Genomic DNA, 17,238 nt, shown 5'->3' on the forward strand with positions numbered 1-17,238 from the left:
GGGTTTAGAGTCCCAGTTAAACGAGGTTTAACTAAAGTCCTACAGGGTTTAGAGTCCCAGTTGACGGCGTTTCAACTAAAAACCTAGAGGTTGGAGTCCTTGTCAAACGGTGTTTTTGACTAATGTCCCAGATAAGGACAGGGGTGCGGGTGTCGTCCCCCCTGGTTGTAAAGGGGTTTTAATGTTTTTATCTTTTTTTATCTTTTTTTAAAATCTTTCTCTTTCTTACTGTTTATTCAATGTCACATGCTGTTTTTATTTTTTTTTAATGATGTAAAGCATTTTGAAATGCCGTGCTGCTGAAATGTGCTATACAAATAAAATTTGATTGATTGATTGTTAATTTAGCAGCAAATAAATCCAAAACCCTTGTGTTGGAGCGTCCATCCGTTCATCACCAGTCCTGATGTGGGTTTGGGGTCATTGACCTGTTGAGTCGCCCAACTGTGTCAAAGCTTCAACTGTCAGCAGTTAAAGCCTAAAATATTCAGATTATTGACAGATTTAGATTTGAAATTAATTTCCTTCAACGTTTGTTTCTGATAAACAAATGTTAAAATTACAATGTAAAACAATTCATCAATTAAAATTTTTACAAATATATAGATTTTTCATGTACACATTAAATCAGGAAGCCCATATCTGCCATTAAATAAAAAATATAAACCCAACAGAAATGTACAATTTCTAGTATTACAGTAGTAATTTCTGTAATTCGTTTTATAGCAAATGTTGCGAATGTCAAACTGATTCAACTGAACTATCAGGTGTGAAAACAACCATAAATCATAGTTATGAGATAAAAACAGAATTTTAATTTTAAAGTCGTGACTGTAAGATGGAGCAACCCTCCTTAGAGAAACAGTGTGACTTTATATATCACAAACATTTGACAGTCGAAAGTATGACTGTGTTAAAATTACATGACAAATGTTGCAACTTTGGTTCCTGATTGAACCGAGTCCATTGGGCTATTATTTGTGAAAACATCCCTAAGCTTGTATTCCAAGGTGTTTATGCGTATATTTGAGCCTGTTTGTATAGTTTTGACCCTATAGATCTGAAACCGAAGTGGATTATGTTCTATTGTGTCTGCAGGAGTTAAAGAATCTTCTTCTTGAGGCCCAGAAAGGTCCGGAGAGTCTGCAGGAGGCGCTGAAAGTCCAGGCTGGGAACCACCAAACCCAGCAGGACCAACTGGGCGAACTCATCAACAGCCTCCGGGTCACTCTGGCTGACGCCTTCACTCCGAGCAACAGCGCCCCCCAGGGGAAAGGAGGACCCACCACAGCCTCGCCTGCCGTTTCTCTTTCCGCCTCTAAAGACCTTCAGGTCCAGAACCAGAAGACGGAATCGCAGCTGGCGTCGCTGATGGCCCAACTGGGTCAGCTCCAGCAGGGCGTCGGTAAGGTGGAGGGCGAACTGCTGGCGGTGCGAAAGGTTCTGGAAACCGAACCGCAGACCCAAACCCGATCCGCTGGCCTTCAGAGAGCAGCGACACGGGAGACGGAGACGGTGGCGAGACGCCTGGAGGACACCAGGAGGACGCTGGGGGAAGGGATCAGGATGAACACGGTTTACAACGCCGTGTTCAGCTACACCGCCGCCGCCGTTACCATCTCTGCCGTGTACCTGCTGCTCCGGGGAACTGGTTGAACTGGACCTGGACTGGTTTATGACGAGTCGCATTAATATCAGTTAATTATGAGTTTAATGACATCCGCTTCCTGATGAACCGGAAGCAGATGATTACCCAAGCTTGTCTTCTGCTGACTCTTCTTGGTCACTGGAGCACTCAGACATGCAGCTATTTATCATGTCCAATCACTGATTACAATATTAAAGCTTTTCTTTTATTATCATATCTACATCTTCCATCAAATCATAATGGAAAATCTTCACATTTCCAGGGAAATATCTAATCTTTCATTTATTATCTCTCATTGTTTTGCTTTTTTTAACTCACAGAAGTAATCGTTCTGATCCAGATCAAGTTGCAGGCTGCCACTAGGGGGCAGGCTTCCGTCTCAATCAGCTGTTTGATCATCCTCTCTCCAAAAAGCAGTTAAATAAACTTTAATAACAGGTTTGAGTTTTAACCTCCTGAATTCTTCTGACTTTAAACTAATTTATTTTGTTTGGATGAAGCAATCTGCCCATTCCAGCTGAGTTGAGGAACAGTTTTGAATTAACAAATAATTGATTTTAGGATTATTTTTTTTAAAAGAATAACTGCATGACTCACTGACTGGTATATTCCCAGTTAATCCAGTACCAGACTGAATAATTAGCTTCACTTTGGATTTTAACCATCAGCTCCAGTGGACCAGGGCAGCAGAAACAGCTTCTATGGAGATGAATGACGTTAAAAAAACTCTGAAAGGCCTTTTAATTAACGGATTAAATAATTTTTTGGCTGTGTAGATTTTCCGGAGGCTGTTTGCAGCAGCAGAACCTCTCAGATCCTGGAGTACTTGAACATGTTTCTGACATCATGCACTGGGATCGCCTCTATATTAAAAGGTTGAATGGGAAACTCACTTCATGGCTTTTGTTTCTCTTTTGTTCAAAACATGGCTGTTCAGTTCCAGGTTCGATCAGGAGGGGGCAGCAGAGAAAAAACGCATGTTATTTTATTCAGCCTGGATTTATGCTGCGTTCCAGTTCTGACTTCCCAGTCTGAAAATTAAACGGATTTGTCACTGGTAAAGTGAGAGCAACTACAACTACATCCAGTTATTACGTTTTTAAGGTCAACTTCACATTTCAATATGGCTGCTCATCACCTCTCTAGTAGTAAGATGTGGTGGAAACGTCTAACAATGTGTACTAGTAAGACTGCATCTAAAATTGATGTTACATGTAGGACTCACAACTCTAAATATACAAATCAAAAGGTGTTTGCTTATGGAAAGTAAATATATATAGGTATATACATACATATATATATATATATATTTGTACAATTTATTTCAAACATCTATTTATGTAATGGGGCTGCACAGTGGTGCAGTTGGTAGCACTGTTGCCTTGCAGCAATAAGGTCCTGGGTTTGATTCTTGGCCCTCTTTCTGAACGGAGTCTCCATGTTCTCCCTGTGCATGGTGGGTTCTCTCCGGGTACTCCAGCTTCCTCCCACAGTCCAAAACATGACTGTCAGGTTAATTAGTCTCTCTTAATTCTCCTCAGGTGTGTGTGTGCATGGTTGTTTGTCCTGTCTGTCTCTGTGTTGCCCTGCGATGGACTGGCGACCTGTCCAGGGTGACCCCGCCTCTCACCCAAAACGTTTGCTGCAGATAGGCACCACCACCTCCCGACCCAGCTAAGGACAAGGGTGTAAAGAAAATGGATGGATGGATGGATTTATGTATTGATTAAAGAACATAACTCTATATGCCTTTGTAAGACCTGAGCATGAGTCAACATTTTTCCAGAGGGGCCATGGATCCCACTTGGGACCCCACTGATCAGAATGAACACAAATGCACGCCACACTTCTCAGATCTTTATTCGTAGCCTCTGCATAATTTTGAATCAGTCATGCGTTGTATTTTGTTCGTCTATTAAATAAGATCAAATAAAAATAGATGTACCATAACTTTCTTGTTTCTTAACCGGTTCTGATAGCCGTCTCTCTTCAGCCCGGGCTGCTCCTCTGCCGGCCCAGCAGGTCGTATTCCCGGTACAGGATGTAGTTCTTAAGGCGCTCCGGCAGCGGCACGAAGCTCATGAAGACGGGCGAGCGCAGACGGAGGCGGCCGAGACAACGACGGATCCGCAGGCGACAGAGATGCTGCAGGCACCGGGGGTTTTCTGGAGAGGTTAACGGGAAGAGAAACGGTGATCTTTACCTCCTCCTTTCTCAGCTAACGGTCAGGTTTCCGGTACCTTGTAGGCTGCAGATGTCTGCCCACTGGCTCTGCTCCATCAGAACCGCCTTCAGTTTGGAACACAGCGTCACGTGATCCATGTAGTCCAGCATCACTCGAACCACGTGACCCGACAGGTCTTGCAGCCAATAGACGGTGATGACCTCACAGAACTGCGCTGACAGAGAACGTAACATGGTATGGCAGACCGTTTTGACATAAAATTTCCATCGTGTGTGTGTGTGTGTGTGTGTGTGTGTGTGTGTGTGTGTGTATATATATATATATTATATATATATATATATATATACACACACACAATATGTGTATTGTGTATACAGAAAGGTTTTGACTTGAAACAGCTACACTTTGACAATCCTGAATGGTAGCTTCAGATATCTGCGTTTTTCTCAATATTTCAGGGATTGAATCCATCCATCCCTATCCAACAACAGCTACCATGCTGCTGACAATGAGTATGGTTGGTGTTTAGTTACGCTTTTCTTTGTATAGTTAGTCTTTGCCACTCTCGCTCGCCCCCTGTCTCTCTCTACTTCAGGGATCCCCAAACTACGGCCCGCGGGTCGGATCCGGCCCCCTTCCACATTTGGTCCGGCCCCCTGAACAATACCAGAGAGCATTCAGATTTTTTTTTCATTTATTGTATTTTCCGGTTTATATGTGGATTTTTCTTCAACCACCAGGGGGCTCTTTAGCAGGAAGTGTGTCCTGTAAACTGTGGGTGTTTTGTTTTGCATGGCGCATTGCTGCCATCTGTAGGACTTTTAGGGAACTGCTTGACTTTTATGTTATTTAATCAGTACAGTTGTTTGCTAGCGGTAGAGCAGATGTGTAGCACGTGTCTGTTATGAATTCTCGAAGCAATGCCTGTAAGTAGCAGCTTATACTTCAAAACGAGTCTTTATGTTAACATATGAGAAATTAATATGTTATAGTTACATTCCCTCAATGGAATATATACTAGTTAGTCCCAGTGACCGTTTCACTCATGGTTTTTGCCCATGTGCTTTCTGGGTAAAAATCAATCGAGAAACCCATCCCCACCCCCCTCAACAATTTCCGGCCCTCCACCAGAGAAGGGAAAAGTTATGTGGCCCTCAGGAAAAAGTTTGGGGACCACTGCTCTACTCAGTCAGCCTTTCTCCCCTCACACCTGCGATCAGTTTGCCAATTATTTCTCTGTTCTTTGTTCAGAAATCAAACTCCCAATACTTAAGTTTTGGATTTCATCATTATTTTCATTAAATAATCAAATTCAGTTGCTGCTTCTGTCTCTCTGCATTTGGATCCCACAACTTCACCAACCTACAACATTTTTCATACAGCTAATACATTAACCTAGCAGCTAATCATCTTGTTTATAAATGTAAAGTGATAATCTGTCTGATATTTAATTAAAACAAAACACTGGCATTAAAATCAGTATTGTTTTCTTGTTACCATAGTATCTTTGATCACAGAGCAGGTCCATCCCTCGTAGTCCTCAGGAATGTGGGCGCTGTTGCCATAGGGACAGTCAAAGCAGCGCTCCACGTCGTAACCATAGTTACACAGCATCCTGAGAATGACCTGTTGCACACAAACATTTCATTCGTTATGTAGATTCTGTTCATTAAAAGTTGATGTACACGTTTCTCCAGCTACCTCGTCTTTGAGCGCGTACTGCAGCGCCGAGGGGAAATGCGTCGTGTTTATTTTGGAGAAGTAGTTGACGTTAGCGCCGTAACGCAGCAACAGGTTGATCAGATCGTAGTTGCCCAGACGGAGTGCAACCTTTTTTTTTTAAAAAAAAAAGAAGACAGAAATCCAGGTTTTACATGATCAATAGATGTCGTTTCTATCCTGAAGTATGAAATGAGACTCAGAGGAAAACAAGAAGATTAAACAGGAAATCTGCTATACAAATAAAATCTAATTGATTTATGTAGCTGTTTCTTCAATATTTCCACATGATGCCATTTATTTTATCAAGTGCACCAGTTCCTCTCCAGCAGGAAAACAAGCCCCACAGCATCATGCTGCCACCTCCAGACTCCACAGTTCTGATTAAACTTTTCCTCTTTAGTCTCGTCTAGCCACAGCTCATTCCTCCAAAAACAAAGATCAAACTGTAATCTGGCTTTTTACGTTTATTTTGAAGTAATGGCTTCTTCCTTGCTGAGCGGCCTTTCACCCCAGGTCTGCACAGAAAATGTTTCACATATTTTCTCTCAGTTTTGTATTTTTCTACAAATAGAAATACTTTTGGTGACTTTAACTGACCTAAAAGAAAATCAGTTTGTTCTGGTTTGACTTTTTGTACCTTCTGATTTCCAGTGTACGTGCCTCTTTCTTAACGTTACCCTGGTATCTTTTAAGCCGTTTATTCTTCACCTAGACAGGTTTTACCTGCAGACACTTGACCGGGTCCTGGTTGGGCATGGCTCCGGCCTCCAGCAGCAGCTTCACTGACGCCATGTCGTTATTGGAAACAGCGAAGAAGAGAGCGGACTTCCTCTCGTCATCGTAGCTGCGGCGGATCCAGGGGTGGAGCATGAAGTTGGGGTCGTAACCCGCATCCAGCAAGGCCTGATGGGAAAACATGACAGTTCGCCAGATTTCCTGATGAATAGTTTTTTTTTTAGCCTCTGATCACAAGATGACAATGGTAAAAATGTAGCCAACAAAATAGAAACAACTGAAAAAAAACTGGAAATAGTCTGATTTCCTTTTAATAAGGCAACAATCATTCATGTAATATACAGATTTCATAAAAATCAGGTTTATTGTTGAGCATGGAGTACTTTAATAGAATAAAAATATCACAATAAAAACATTGTTGAATTTTAAATTAATGAACTTTGTCAGCTCACACTGGTTTTAATTTGACACTTTTGATCCCGAGGGCAAAAGGTACAGACCGCTGGTCCAAAGTTGTTCTGTACTGAAATAACCCTGTAGCTTCAGTTTCATCAGAAAATCTAGAAAACTCTTTTGCTTAAGTAATTTTACAGACTTTATACTTTTACTTGAGTAAAAATATGTTGGAAGTCGTGCTCCTCTTACTTGAGTACAGTTTTTGCATATTCTGCAGACCTCTGGCTAACAATAAAGAGCTCAGTAGAGGAAGCTAATGCTAAGCGCTAAAGTTGAAAACAATGGAAGATGGGTGTGTTGCTCAATGCTACAATTAGCTTCTTCCCACTGAGTCGACCATCGCGCCCTGTAGCCTGACAGCAGGAAGCCAACAGCCTCGTTCTGTCAGCCAATCATGTCTTCGTTTTGATTCGATTTTTGTTGTTGCCTTGTTAAAAGAAAAACAGACAATTGTTTTTCAATCGTTTCCTGTTTTCCTGTTTTGTTGGCTCAATTTTTACCATTCCTGATGTGTGATCAGGGGTCGAAAAAAAAACATTTCAAGGGCCACAAATGGCCCCCAGTCCTCACTTTGGACACCCCCTGCTTTATACCCAAGTTTTATCTGAGCAGGACTGTTGATTCATTACAGAAATATTTCCAAACTAAAATCAAATACTTCTGTTTATGACACACACACACACAAACACACACACACACACACACACCTGGATGCAGTGTGTGTGCGCCTCGGCAGCCGCTGAATGAAGAGGGCTGATCCCGCTGTCGTTCACATCTCCCATGTTGGTGACGGGCAGCAGCAGCTTCAGGGACCTCAAACACACACGCACACACACACACACACACACACACACACACACGGTTATATTGCCTTCTTGTGACCTCGTTCAGTCAGTGTTACCACTGTTCATGTTGAAGTTGATTGTTTGCAGCAACATGCGGTGAGGTTCTGGCCGTCAAAGCCCATTTTGACTGAAAAAATGCTTTTATCAAATTCATACAAATGAACATTTTTTAAGATATTATTTTCCTTGGCTGACTACTCTCTTTTTTGATTAAAATTTAAAAACATGTAGATTTATTTTTATAGTCCATGCATCTTGACAAAAATTTAATTGTCTCATTTTTTTTGTTATTAAAAATTTGAGAATTTTAACAGAGTGGTCTCTGTTTTGATTATTTTTACCATCAAAAATACTATTTTGATGGTATTTTTTTCAGTTTTCTGATTGTTTTGAGTTTTTTTAGTGCGTAGAAGAGGAGCACCTGTTGTGTCTGTATTCATACATATTTATGTCTGGTTGTCCATATGGACAATTTCTAGGCATCAGATATGGATATGTGAAATCAAATTTCTGTGCAGCTTTTTCATAAAACCTGGAGGTAACATAGTAACTTGGTTGTGGTATAAAATGGAAATATGTGCCTGGAAAATACAAAATACTCCTTTATTACTAATACATTTGCTATCTTGTTCGCCATTGTTGTCTACTTGGTTTCCCCTCTTGTTATTGTCTTCTGTGTTGTTCTTGTAGCTTTACATTTGTCCCTGCCTGTTTTATTTACTGCCTGAAGTTGATGCTGCCTCACAAGGCAGCAATATAATAAAGTCAACTCTGCATTATTGGCTCCTGACAAAACAAACCACTTCTGGTGTTGTCACAAAATAGGATTCTAAATGGAGAGGTGGGTCCATTTTAGATGAATAGTTACAAAAAGAAAATTAGATGGACACACTTTTGATGATATTGTCTTTTCTTAGACGTGTACCTGCTTTAACTAGACTAAAACTGGTTTGTTCCCATTTGGATAAGAGGACAAGTGAGGTAAAGTGCTCACTGCAGGTGTCCTCTGTGTGAGGCCCGGTGGATCGGCAGGTGTCCGGTGTGATTGGACACGTTGGCGTCGGCTCCATGGTCCAGCAGCAGACGGACGACGGCCGCGTTCCCTGAAGCAGACGCTTCGTATAAGACGGATGCCTCGTCGTGCGCCTGAGAAAAAATGTCTGCTCCTGCAGGACAGACAGCATTTTATAACATGACTATTAAAAACTTCAATAGTGGAAAAGAATCAGGAAGAAGAGAAACATCTCTCACCTCAAAACAACACAATAACATAGATGCCCATATAAATATTTAAACTGAAGTTAATGACGCTTATGAGTTAATCATGAGATTCAAAGTAGTATGAAATTTCAACAGTGGTTCAGACTGCACAAAATACTGTAAATTTATCATTGAAGTATCACAATATGCAACATGCACACCAACAAAACAGCTTGAAAATCAATAAATGTTGATTTATTGTTTAAGTACCAGGCATTCAGGCTCTATTTCTGAAATAATTTAGGTAACAGCTGTTATAAACTCTTAGTGCTAATTCAGTTGATGTTTTGTAAAAAAATTTCTTGAATAAAACTTTAAATAAAAAGTGAATCAAAATTAAGACATGATTGATAGCAGCAACCTGTAACACAGCCATCTTCCATCGTTCTCAATGTTAGCGCTTAGCATTAGCTCCCGCTAAAGAGCGCTTTAGCTAGCAGAACTAATGTTTATGACCGATTATTTAGAGTTAGCAGAGGTGGGAGGTGTGCCCAAAATATGTACTCAAGTAAGAGCAGCTCTACTTTAATATATTTTTACTGAAGTAAAAGTAAATCGAAGCCATCCAAGAATAAGTAAGAATAAAAAGGTATTTGGTCAAAGTAGACTGAAGTACTGATCAAATTATCAATCATTTAATATTTAGAAATTACATCATCAGATGGACCAAAATGTAAGATTAAGTGGAAATGACAATAACTCAAATAACTAAGACAAATAAACAAAATCAAGCATAATAAAATATTTCCAAATCAGTTTCTTTCAATAAAAAACTTATGAAACTTCAACAGAAACTGCAGCTGTGTCTCTGTGTCTGGTGGATGTTTGGTTAAAACATATTTGTTTTTCATTCAGTGGGTAGAAAATCCAGAAATTTTACTCAAGTAAGAGAAGAAATACTTCAAAAATAAAAAATACTCAAGTAAAAGTAAAAAGTAGTAAAAATTCTCCTAAAAGTTCATTTATAAAAAAAAAGTTACTCAGGTAAATGTAGTTACTATCCAACTCTGGAGTTAAGGCAGCAACATTTTTAATTTGTAGTTATGAGAAAGACAAAGTTTATTTGATAGTTTTCTAAAGTGAGCCGATCTGGTGAGCATAAGCCTCACCTTTCCTCAGCAGGAGCTCCACCACCTCCAGGTGTCCGCCCTGCGCAGCCAGCGCCAGCGGCGTGAAGCCGTAGTTGCTGCGTGGGTCCGGCCGGGCCCCGGCCTCCAGCAGCAGCTTCACCAGCTCCAAGTTGCCCGCCCGCGACGCCTCGTGGAGCGGCCGGCGGCCGTGGCAGCCCGCCTGGTTCACACTGGAGCCCCGGAGGAGCAGCAGCTTCACCAGGTCGGTTCGGTCCGAACGGATGGCTGGAGACAAACAGAAAACTGGAGTTGGACCGATCCAGAGTCAGCAAAAAGCTTCTGCTGGAAACCAGCGATCAGGCCTGAACTCTGACCTGAACCTTCAGAAACACATAAAGACATTTACAAAGTCGGCCTTTTATCACCTGAAGAACATTTCCAGGATTAGAGGACTAATGAACAGGTGAGAACAAAAGACAGAGAAAGAAATGGACAAACTGGATGGGACAAAGGTGTAATAGAAGAAAAGCTACAAGCAAAAGTTTTATATTATATAAAGTTGAATGTGAATTGATCATGTATGTTTTATTTGTAAACAAATGTGGAAAATGGTAATAAATAGTTTAATGACAAATATTAAGTAATTATTGACTGAAAACAAGCTCATATCTTCCTGAAAAGATAGTTGTAAGTTAATTTTGTCTTACTTAAAGTGTAATAAGACATTTACACTGGAAACTAGATACTTGGAAAGTTATTACACTGTGTTTTTGCAGTGTAATAAGTTTTGTCTTTGCCTTTTTAAACATCTGTAGTTCTTATACTAAAAAAAACTGGAAAATATACAAAGTTTCCAGCTGTTAATTGGTGTAAATCCTCACAGCGTCATCTTGAAGCATAAACAGCAAGCTGTGTGTGACCGAACGCACCTGTGCAGAGTGTCTGAAATAAAGGTTTGTGATCTAAATGAGGATTGCAGCAGCAGCAAACTGGCTGATAATCCGGCCCACCTACAAACAGCGGGGCGTCCTTGTCCTGGTCCTGGCAGTCCGGCTGAGCGCCGCGGTCCAGGAGGAACGAGGCGTTTTCCACCAGACCGGCTTCCACCGCCAGGAAGAGGGCCGTCTGGCCCCGAAGAGTCCGGGCCTCCAGAGAGTCCGGACCTGCAGCTGGGGGACATTTGATATTTTGTAAACCTGGTATCTTCACACGGCTTCCTCAGCACCAGATAGATAAATGAGAATACAGGAGCCTTCATATTAATCAGAACCCCTGGCAGTAAAAATAATAAATAAATAAAATATTAAATTAATCTTTCTTTGCAGCAGGATGATATTCTAAGAAATATAAGCCACCAGTTCCACCAAGGAGTTCCTGTTAAACAAAAGCAACAGAAGATTTTCTTATTTTAGAATCATTTTTAAAGTTCATCTACATTTTTAGTAACTTAATATAATTAAGAAAAAACTATCTTACAAGTAAGTTTTCTGACGTATGTAGGAGCTTGTTTTAAGTCAATAACTTCTGAATATTTATTAAACAAAATCCTTGTTCCATTGGCAGATTATTCCACTTATAACAAAACATTTTTTAGATTAAATAATCTGCCATTGGAACTTTTTCATAATCAGGACTTAAAACAAGCTCCTATAAATGACTGAAAACTTTTTTGTAAGTTAGTTTTGTTTTAATTCAAGAATTTTAGATATTTGCTCTGGAAACGAGGCAAAAAATACTTGGTAGGATTTTGTGTTTTTACACAAACGAAAATCTTCACTGCACAAACATTTGACACCTATTTCGTTTGATTTGGGTAACGTGGTGTGGCTGGTTTTGACCTGGTTTTAACCTGGTTTTGACCTTTAAACTGTCATCAATATCTTCAAAGCAGAAGCAGCACAAACAAAAGTTTTGCTGCAAAACGCAGCTGAGTTGATTAACACCAATTTTGTCTGATTTAAAGACGGTGGAGGGGCTGGTTGACCTTTAATGACCTCTGGGAACATTTGTTAATGTTTTTAAAATGACAGCGGCACAAGCGAAAATATCTGCAGCACATTTGACACCAGTTTAGTCGGATGTGAATAATGTGGAGGGTGACTTCACTCAGGTTTTATCAAACCTGTGTGTGTGATCTCCAGGACGGCCTGGTTGCTCTGAGCCGCTGCCTCGTGGAGCGGCGTCCAGCCTCGGCTGTCGCTCCGCAGAAACTCGTCTTTCAGCCGCACAGAAAATTCTTTCAGCAGCTTCTCGTTTCCTGGAGCAACAGAATCATCCAGAACTTTACGCTCAACCGACACCGGGATAAACCCGCTGCCGATTCTCATCTCAAATGAGACGCTACACTGCGACTCTTTAGGTGTCCAAGATCGTTTTCTGAATATTTATTGTGTTTATTTACACAGTTCACAGTTGAATTTATTATGTTAGAATAAATCATAGAAGTTTTGATGTTGTTTACCTTGTTTTATAGCAGAGAAGATCTTGGAGATGTTGGAAGATCCTGAATCGGCGCTGAATTAAAACAAAGAAACTGAATTCAGATGTTTTCTTTTTTAGTGTTTTGGTGCTGAGAATCATTACATAATTAATAAAAACACTTTTTGGCATCATTAGCAACTTTAAAGCTGCAGAATTTAACACATTTTTTTCAGTTCCAAATCATTTTTTGTGCTTTTTGGCCCCAACTGAGCTCCATACAGAAGAAGGGTCTCAGCGCTGTTAATCATCCTCATATACTCGCTACTCAATGTGCTAATGGCAGAGAAGCAACTCACCGTTATCCGCCGTCATCGGTGACTAAGCTAGCTAGCCTTAGCATTCACAGCAGGCTATGCTAGCTGCAGCATAGCAGAGAGCAGGGGGATGAGCAGCGCCACACAGAGGGTTATTGACAGCACTAAGACCCGCCTCCTGGCTCTGATTGGTTGTTTCTAGTTGGCATTTGGAGAAGTTCAATTTTTCACAACATAGTGAGTTTCAACAAATATGAAAAAAAAACATTTTTAATAAAAGTTACAGACAGTAGCTTTAAGGGCCACTGTTTTATTAAATAAGTGAAACTAAAAGACTTTTTTAAATGATCAGTTTCCATTAAACTTTCCTGCTTGTTTCGGTTTGTGCCATTGTTTCGCTGCTTTGTAAAAGTTCAGGTTTGTTCTCCGTAGTGGCTCAGTGATGGACGTTCTTCCATCAGACCTCTTCCCTCTGAACTGACCTCAGCTCGTTTCCTGCTGACGTCTCTCTGTGAACCTCCCTCTGCTTGCTGCTCTCCAGCAGACTCTGCTCAATCATGTACTGAATCGCTGCATCTTCCTCATCATCCTCATCCTCCAACACATATCCACTAGGATTCATCGCATCCAAAGGAAACAAACCTCCAGTCTTTGGGTTAAAGAGAACAGAACATCAGATGTGTTATTTCTGCATTTTATCAATCTGGCTTGTAAAGTTAAAATGTGCAAGTTTAGTGTTTTACTTTTAACTTTGCATCTGTCAGTAGAAAGCATAAAGCAAAGATCTACTCTGGGCCTTCAATCAGAAATGATCCATAATTAAACGCTTGCTGCAGAAAAAAGCTTCAAAATGAAGTTAATTTCTGTCATAATCCTACAGCTTTGCTCTTTTACCTTGTTTTGCTCAGCCGAATCACTGCATCAGATTTGAAGCTGCTGAAGGTTTGAGAAAGAAGCAGGTGAATAAAACCAGAGCTTTAAACCAACATGGCTTCCTGCAGCGCAGAGACTCCCAGGTTTTCCAGTACAACCCGTTAAAGAAAACAAAACATTCATGGATTCACCCAGTGGCGTTAAAGAGTCAGACCAGACTGAACCGTTTCTGTGGGTGCAGCTCTGGCAGCGATGGAGATATACGACACCTGTTACTAAATTTACTCCCACCAGAAACAGTTATGACTTAAACACATGACTAACACAAATCAAACTGGATGACTTTTACTCTAAATTATGTATTTAAGCAGATATTTCGTTTCCTGTAATGTGTTACTTTGGTTTTTTTGCAAGATTTTCAGCTTGTTTAATGCTTTTATTATAAAGTGAAATCCAACCGAAATAAAACCTGCATCATTTATCTAACTGAAATGGCATCAATTCAAACCCAATTAACCTTTTACTATGAACCAAAAAAAAAAAAGAACTAAAGATCCAACATTCAATTAAAACCAACTCATTTTATTTTTATTAAAAAAAAAGAGAGAAAAAAGGTTTGTAAATTGTTTATTATTGTCAAACCAAGTGGATTGTTTTGCATGGATTTGAAAATTCCTCTGCAGGTTAACATTTTAAAGCAGCAACAATCAGATTTGGGTTGTTTTTTCTTGAATGTCACCCAGTAAAATGTTCCTATTTAATGTTAAATTAAAATTAAAGTACTTGTGATTTACCCAACATTTTCTAACATTTTATCTGGTTTTGTGAAGAAGGAAAAAAAAACATCTCCCTTTAGAAAAGGTCCATCTGCATCAACTGCCATGACTTATATAAATTATTTCAACTATAGTAGGCTAGTATTTTATCAAAGATTTGCAGTAACACTAAATAGAAAACATAGAAAACCATTTTTACCAATGCAGTTTGTGCAACAGAAGCTGACATTTTTTAAAATCAACTTGCATTGCCAGTAAAACCAATCATATCGTTTTTACTGGTTGAAGAGCACAGCAAATGTTTTTATTCAAAAATGTGTAATTTTTTTTTACTGTTTTACTGTGATGACTGTAGCCAAAAAGCAAGACCAAAACAAGAAAACTGTAATTGAAAACGTGTTTATTTCAGTTTCTGTCTCCACGGTTTATGACCTGGGTCTCTCCTTCTTGCCTTTGTAAAGCGCCAGCAGAGACACGTTGGCCACTTTGACGACCTTGAAACGAACTCCAGGAATGTCTCCCACGGCATGACCCTTACGACCGAATCCGGCCACCAGAACCTCGTCGTTCTCCTGAAGAACCAGAACCACAGGGAGGATGTTAGAGACGGCAGAACTCAACAACAAAAGTATTATAAATAAATCCACGCATTTAAAAGCTTCCACTTAGGAATGGGAAATAAAAACCGGAACATTTTGTCAAACTGCACACATTGAAGCTGTTTACCTCGATGAAGTTGAGACAACCGTCATTGGGGACGAAGGCCGTGATCTTCTTGCCGTTCTTGATGAGCTGGACTCTCACACACTTCCTGATGGCAGAGTTGGGCTGCTTGGCCTCGACACCGCTGCACAAAAACACAGAAATCTAATCAGCTACAAAGCAAATGAACCAGAGCACGAGCTGTGACAATCTTTAATTTTAATTATTCATAAGGCAAATTAATATTTCAAAATTTAAATTTTCTGTACTTTCCAGAGCTCTTATTATACGAAGCATCAGGTACAGAGTTTAATTTCCTGTGTGACAGCAACATTTACCTCCTGGAGAATGAAACAAGTTAATCTCGCCTGGATGTACTCACACTTTCTCCAGGACGATGCCCTTGGCGTGAGAGGCTCCTCCGAAGGGGTTGGCTTTCAGGGCCGTCCCCAGGTGAGCCTTCTTGTACTGTTTGTCATGCCATTTCTGCTCACGCCGGTGATTGCGGAGCTTCCTGGCGGTACGCAGACCACGACACTTTCCTAAAGAGAAAGATATGTTGCATTACTTTGCTTTCATCTCTGGCATCCGTTCTGTCATTATCCGACTCACAACCATCAACATCATGCATCCATCTTTTATTGCCCATCATCACTACTCTAAACCTTAAAGACGACTAATTTACTTGTATATTAGAAACAAACCAAGCTGTTATTGTTTTTAAATACCAATAATGTCACAATTGGCAAAAAATAAAATAAAAAATAGCACATTTGATATATGCTTTTTCTAGTCCAAACCTTTATTAAAAAATAAACTTAAGTAGACAGAATACAAATGTATATTTATAGCACCACAAATTTTTAAGTTGTTTAAAAATTGTCAGTGTTTGTGATTTTAGGCTAAATTTTCACGTTTTAATGCAAACAGAAGAACACAATTTACCCCAGGCTTTTGATTAAGTTACTAATGGCAGTGCTACAGTATTTAAGTAATTAATTATGCCAATTTGTATTTTTGACACAAATATGGTGGATTAAATGTTTTGCTACACCATCTACTGCTTTGGACAGTAACATTTCCAAATAGTTTTGTCATGCTAGCTTAGTTCAGGTCACTAGAGGAACATACATTACGAGTCAAACAAAAAAAAAAGTTTACATCTACATAAATCTCACAAAATAGCATCAATATGTTAAAAAGTACAAGTATTAATCAATACAGAAAACAGTTTTTACAGAGAACTACAACATGGAAACCGTACCAACAACGGATATCTCCAAAATATTAACTTTCCAGAAACGATCCATTTAAAAGCTTTTGATGTTACCTGGTTAGTCTACATAATCATACGCTAATTTCAGCCTGTTAGTAATATTAACGTTAAAAATTAATCAGCAATAAGATCAAATTGCCGACCAGCAACTAGCAGCAGAGCTACATTATGGCCGCTCCACGTTGCGGAGAGACGCCGCCGTATAAACCTCTTTTTTCTCGTTCACTTTAGCATTTTACTGAACTAAACACACAAGAAACACCTCAGAAGACGTTCACATAAAACGTCGATATAAAAAATTGGTATAACTGAGACATAAACTGAATATTTTTAATGAAAACTGAGCCTTACCCATGATTGCAGAAGCGAGTCAGGGATTGGAAAGGAAGAACCCAGCATGCACCGCGGCAATGTGTAGTTGGAGGACCCCATCTGCGTGCGACTACAGAGTGCCTGAGTAAAATTAAGCCGTTTCAGAAATTTTAAAACGATGTTTTATTTATCCCTTAAAAGATGTCATGATATTTTGTGCAATTTTTCTTTAAAGCTCTTGTTGAGATAAATAAGTAAATTAGTATAGTTCATAAGCCAGAGGATATTTGTTTTAAAAAGATTTTGTAGTTGTCGTAGTTAGCCCAGAATGTCATTCTCTAGAGGGGGACCTAAAAATTAAAAATTATCACTTTATTAAATTAATTAATGAAATTTTTTGGATTATTAGCAACCCTTTTTTGTATTTTTCCAGTAGGCGGCATTATGTGTTTGTTTATGTGAAGTATCAGCACATTTAATCAATCATAACTTGCTAAATACTAAATAGACTTTCACGCTTTTTTTTATTTATTTTTTTACTGGAAACCTTATTCAAACAGCTATCATAGCTACATTTACAAGGAAATGTCTTTTAAAAGTATTTTTGAATTGGACTGATACATGTTAACATATGTAAATATTT

The 17,238-nt window shown here is 39.5% G+C and overlaps 3 protein-coding genes across 4 annotated transcripts in view; 1 reads left to right on the forward strand and 2 right to left on the reverse strand.

The window, feature by feature from the left end:
• The window catches only part of ccdc51 (coiled-coil domain containing 51), a 9,460-nt gene extending 6,920 nt beyond the window's left edge, over positions 1-2,540 (forward strand). The window contains exon 7 of the mRNA XM_007575748.2: positions 1,099-2,540. Within this exon, the coding sequence (XP_007575810.1) occupies positions 1,099-1,656 (558 nt within the window). The 3' untranslated portion in view covers positions 1,657-2,540. The remainder of the gene's footprint in view (positions 1-1,098) is intronic.
• A 943-nt stretch (positions 2,541-3,483) lies between these two features.
• On the reverse strand, positions 3,484-13,843 carry asb14a (ankyrin repeat and SOCS box containing 14a). Of its 2 annotated transcripts, XM_007575749.2 has the most exons (13): positions 13,551-13,839; positions 13,139-13,305; positions 12,383-12,435; positions 12,044-12,178; positions 10,932-11,090; positions 9,961-10,206; positions 8,586-8,757; positions 7,454-7,559; positions 6,279-6,458; positions 5,535-5,663; positions 5,331-5,459; positions 3,889-4,042; positions 3,484-3,813 (listed from the first exon to the last, which is right to left on the reverse strand). In XM_007575749.2, exons 2-13 carry the CDS (start codon positions 13,276-13,278, stop codon positions 3,638-3,640), a joined length of 1,779 nt encoding a protein of 592 aa, XP_007575811.1. In that variant the 5' UTR covers positions 13,279-13,305; positions 13,551-13,839; the 3' UTR covers positions 3,484-3,637. The 2 variants fall into 2 exon arrangements, with proteins under 2 accessions (XP_007575811.1, XP_016518196.1); XM_016662710.1 differs by lacking the exon at positions 3,484-3,813 and having other exon boundaries at positions 3,895-4,047; positions 13,551-13,843.
• An 845-nt stretch (positions 13,844-14,688) lies between these two features.
• rps23 (ribosomal protein S23) lies at positions 14,689-16,736 on the reverse strand. Its single transcript, XM_007575751.2, has 4 exons — positions 16,635-16,736; positions 15,390-15,549; positions 15,032-15,152; positions 14,689-14,877 (listed from the first exon to the last, which is right to left on the reverse strand). The coding sequence occupies exons 1-4, from the start codon at positions 16,636-16,638 to the stop codon at positions 14,731-14,733; spliced, it is 432 nt and encodes a 143-aa protein (XP_007575813.1). The 5' UTR covers positions 16,639-16,736; the 3' UTR covers positions 14,689-14,730.
• Between the last annotated feature and the right edge of the window lie 502 nt (positions 16,737-17,238).

Source organism: Poecilia formosa, unplaced genomic scaffold, assembly GCF_000485575.1.
Source record: "Poecilia formosa unplaced genomic scaffold, Poecilia_formosa-5.1.2 Scaffold387, whole genome shotgun sequence".
NCBI lineage: Eukaryota > Metazoa > Chordata > Actinopteri > Cyprinodontiformes > Poeciliidae > Poecilia > Poecilia formosa.

Bases quoted from the DNA above. Each gene is read 5' to 3' on its own strand.
- asb14a (XM_007575749.2), bottom strand. From the start codon at position 13,278: ATGAATCCTAGTGGATATGTGTTGGAGGATGAGGATGATGAGGAAGAT. The intron at 8,758-9,960 runs GTGAGGCTTATG...TCTGTCCTGCAG, and splicing joins GGAGCTCCTGCTGAGGAAAG to GAGCAGACATTTTTTCTCAG. The intron at 5,460-5,534 runs GTAGCTGGAGAA...TGTGTGCAACAG, and splicing joins AGTACGCGCTCAAAGACGAG to GTCATTCTCAGGATGCTGTG.
- rps23 (XM_007575751.2), bottom strand. The intron at 15,153-15,389 runs GTGAGTACATCC...GTTTTTGTGCAG, and splicing joins GGCATCGTCCTGGAGAAAGT to CGGTGTCGAGGCCAAGCAGC. The intron at 14,878-15,031 runs GTAAACAGCTTC...CTGGTTCTTCAG, and splicing joins GTTGTCTCAACTTCATCGAG to GAGAACGACGAGGTTCTGGT.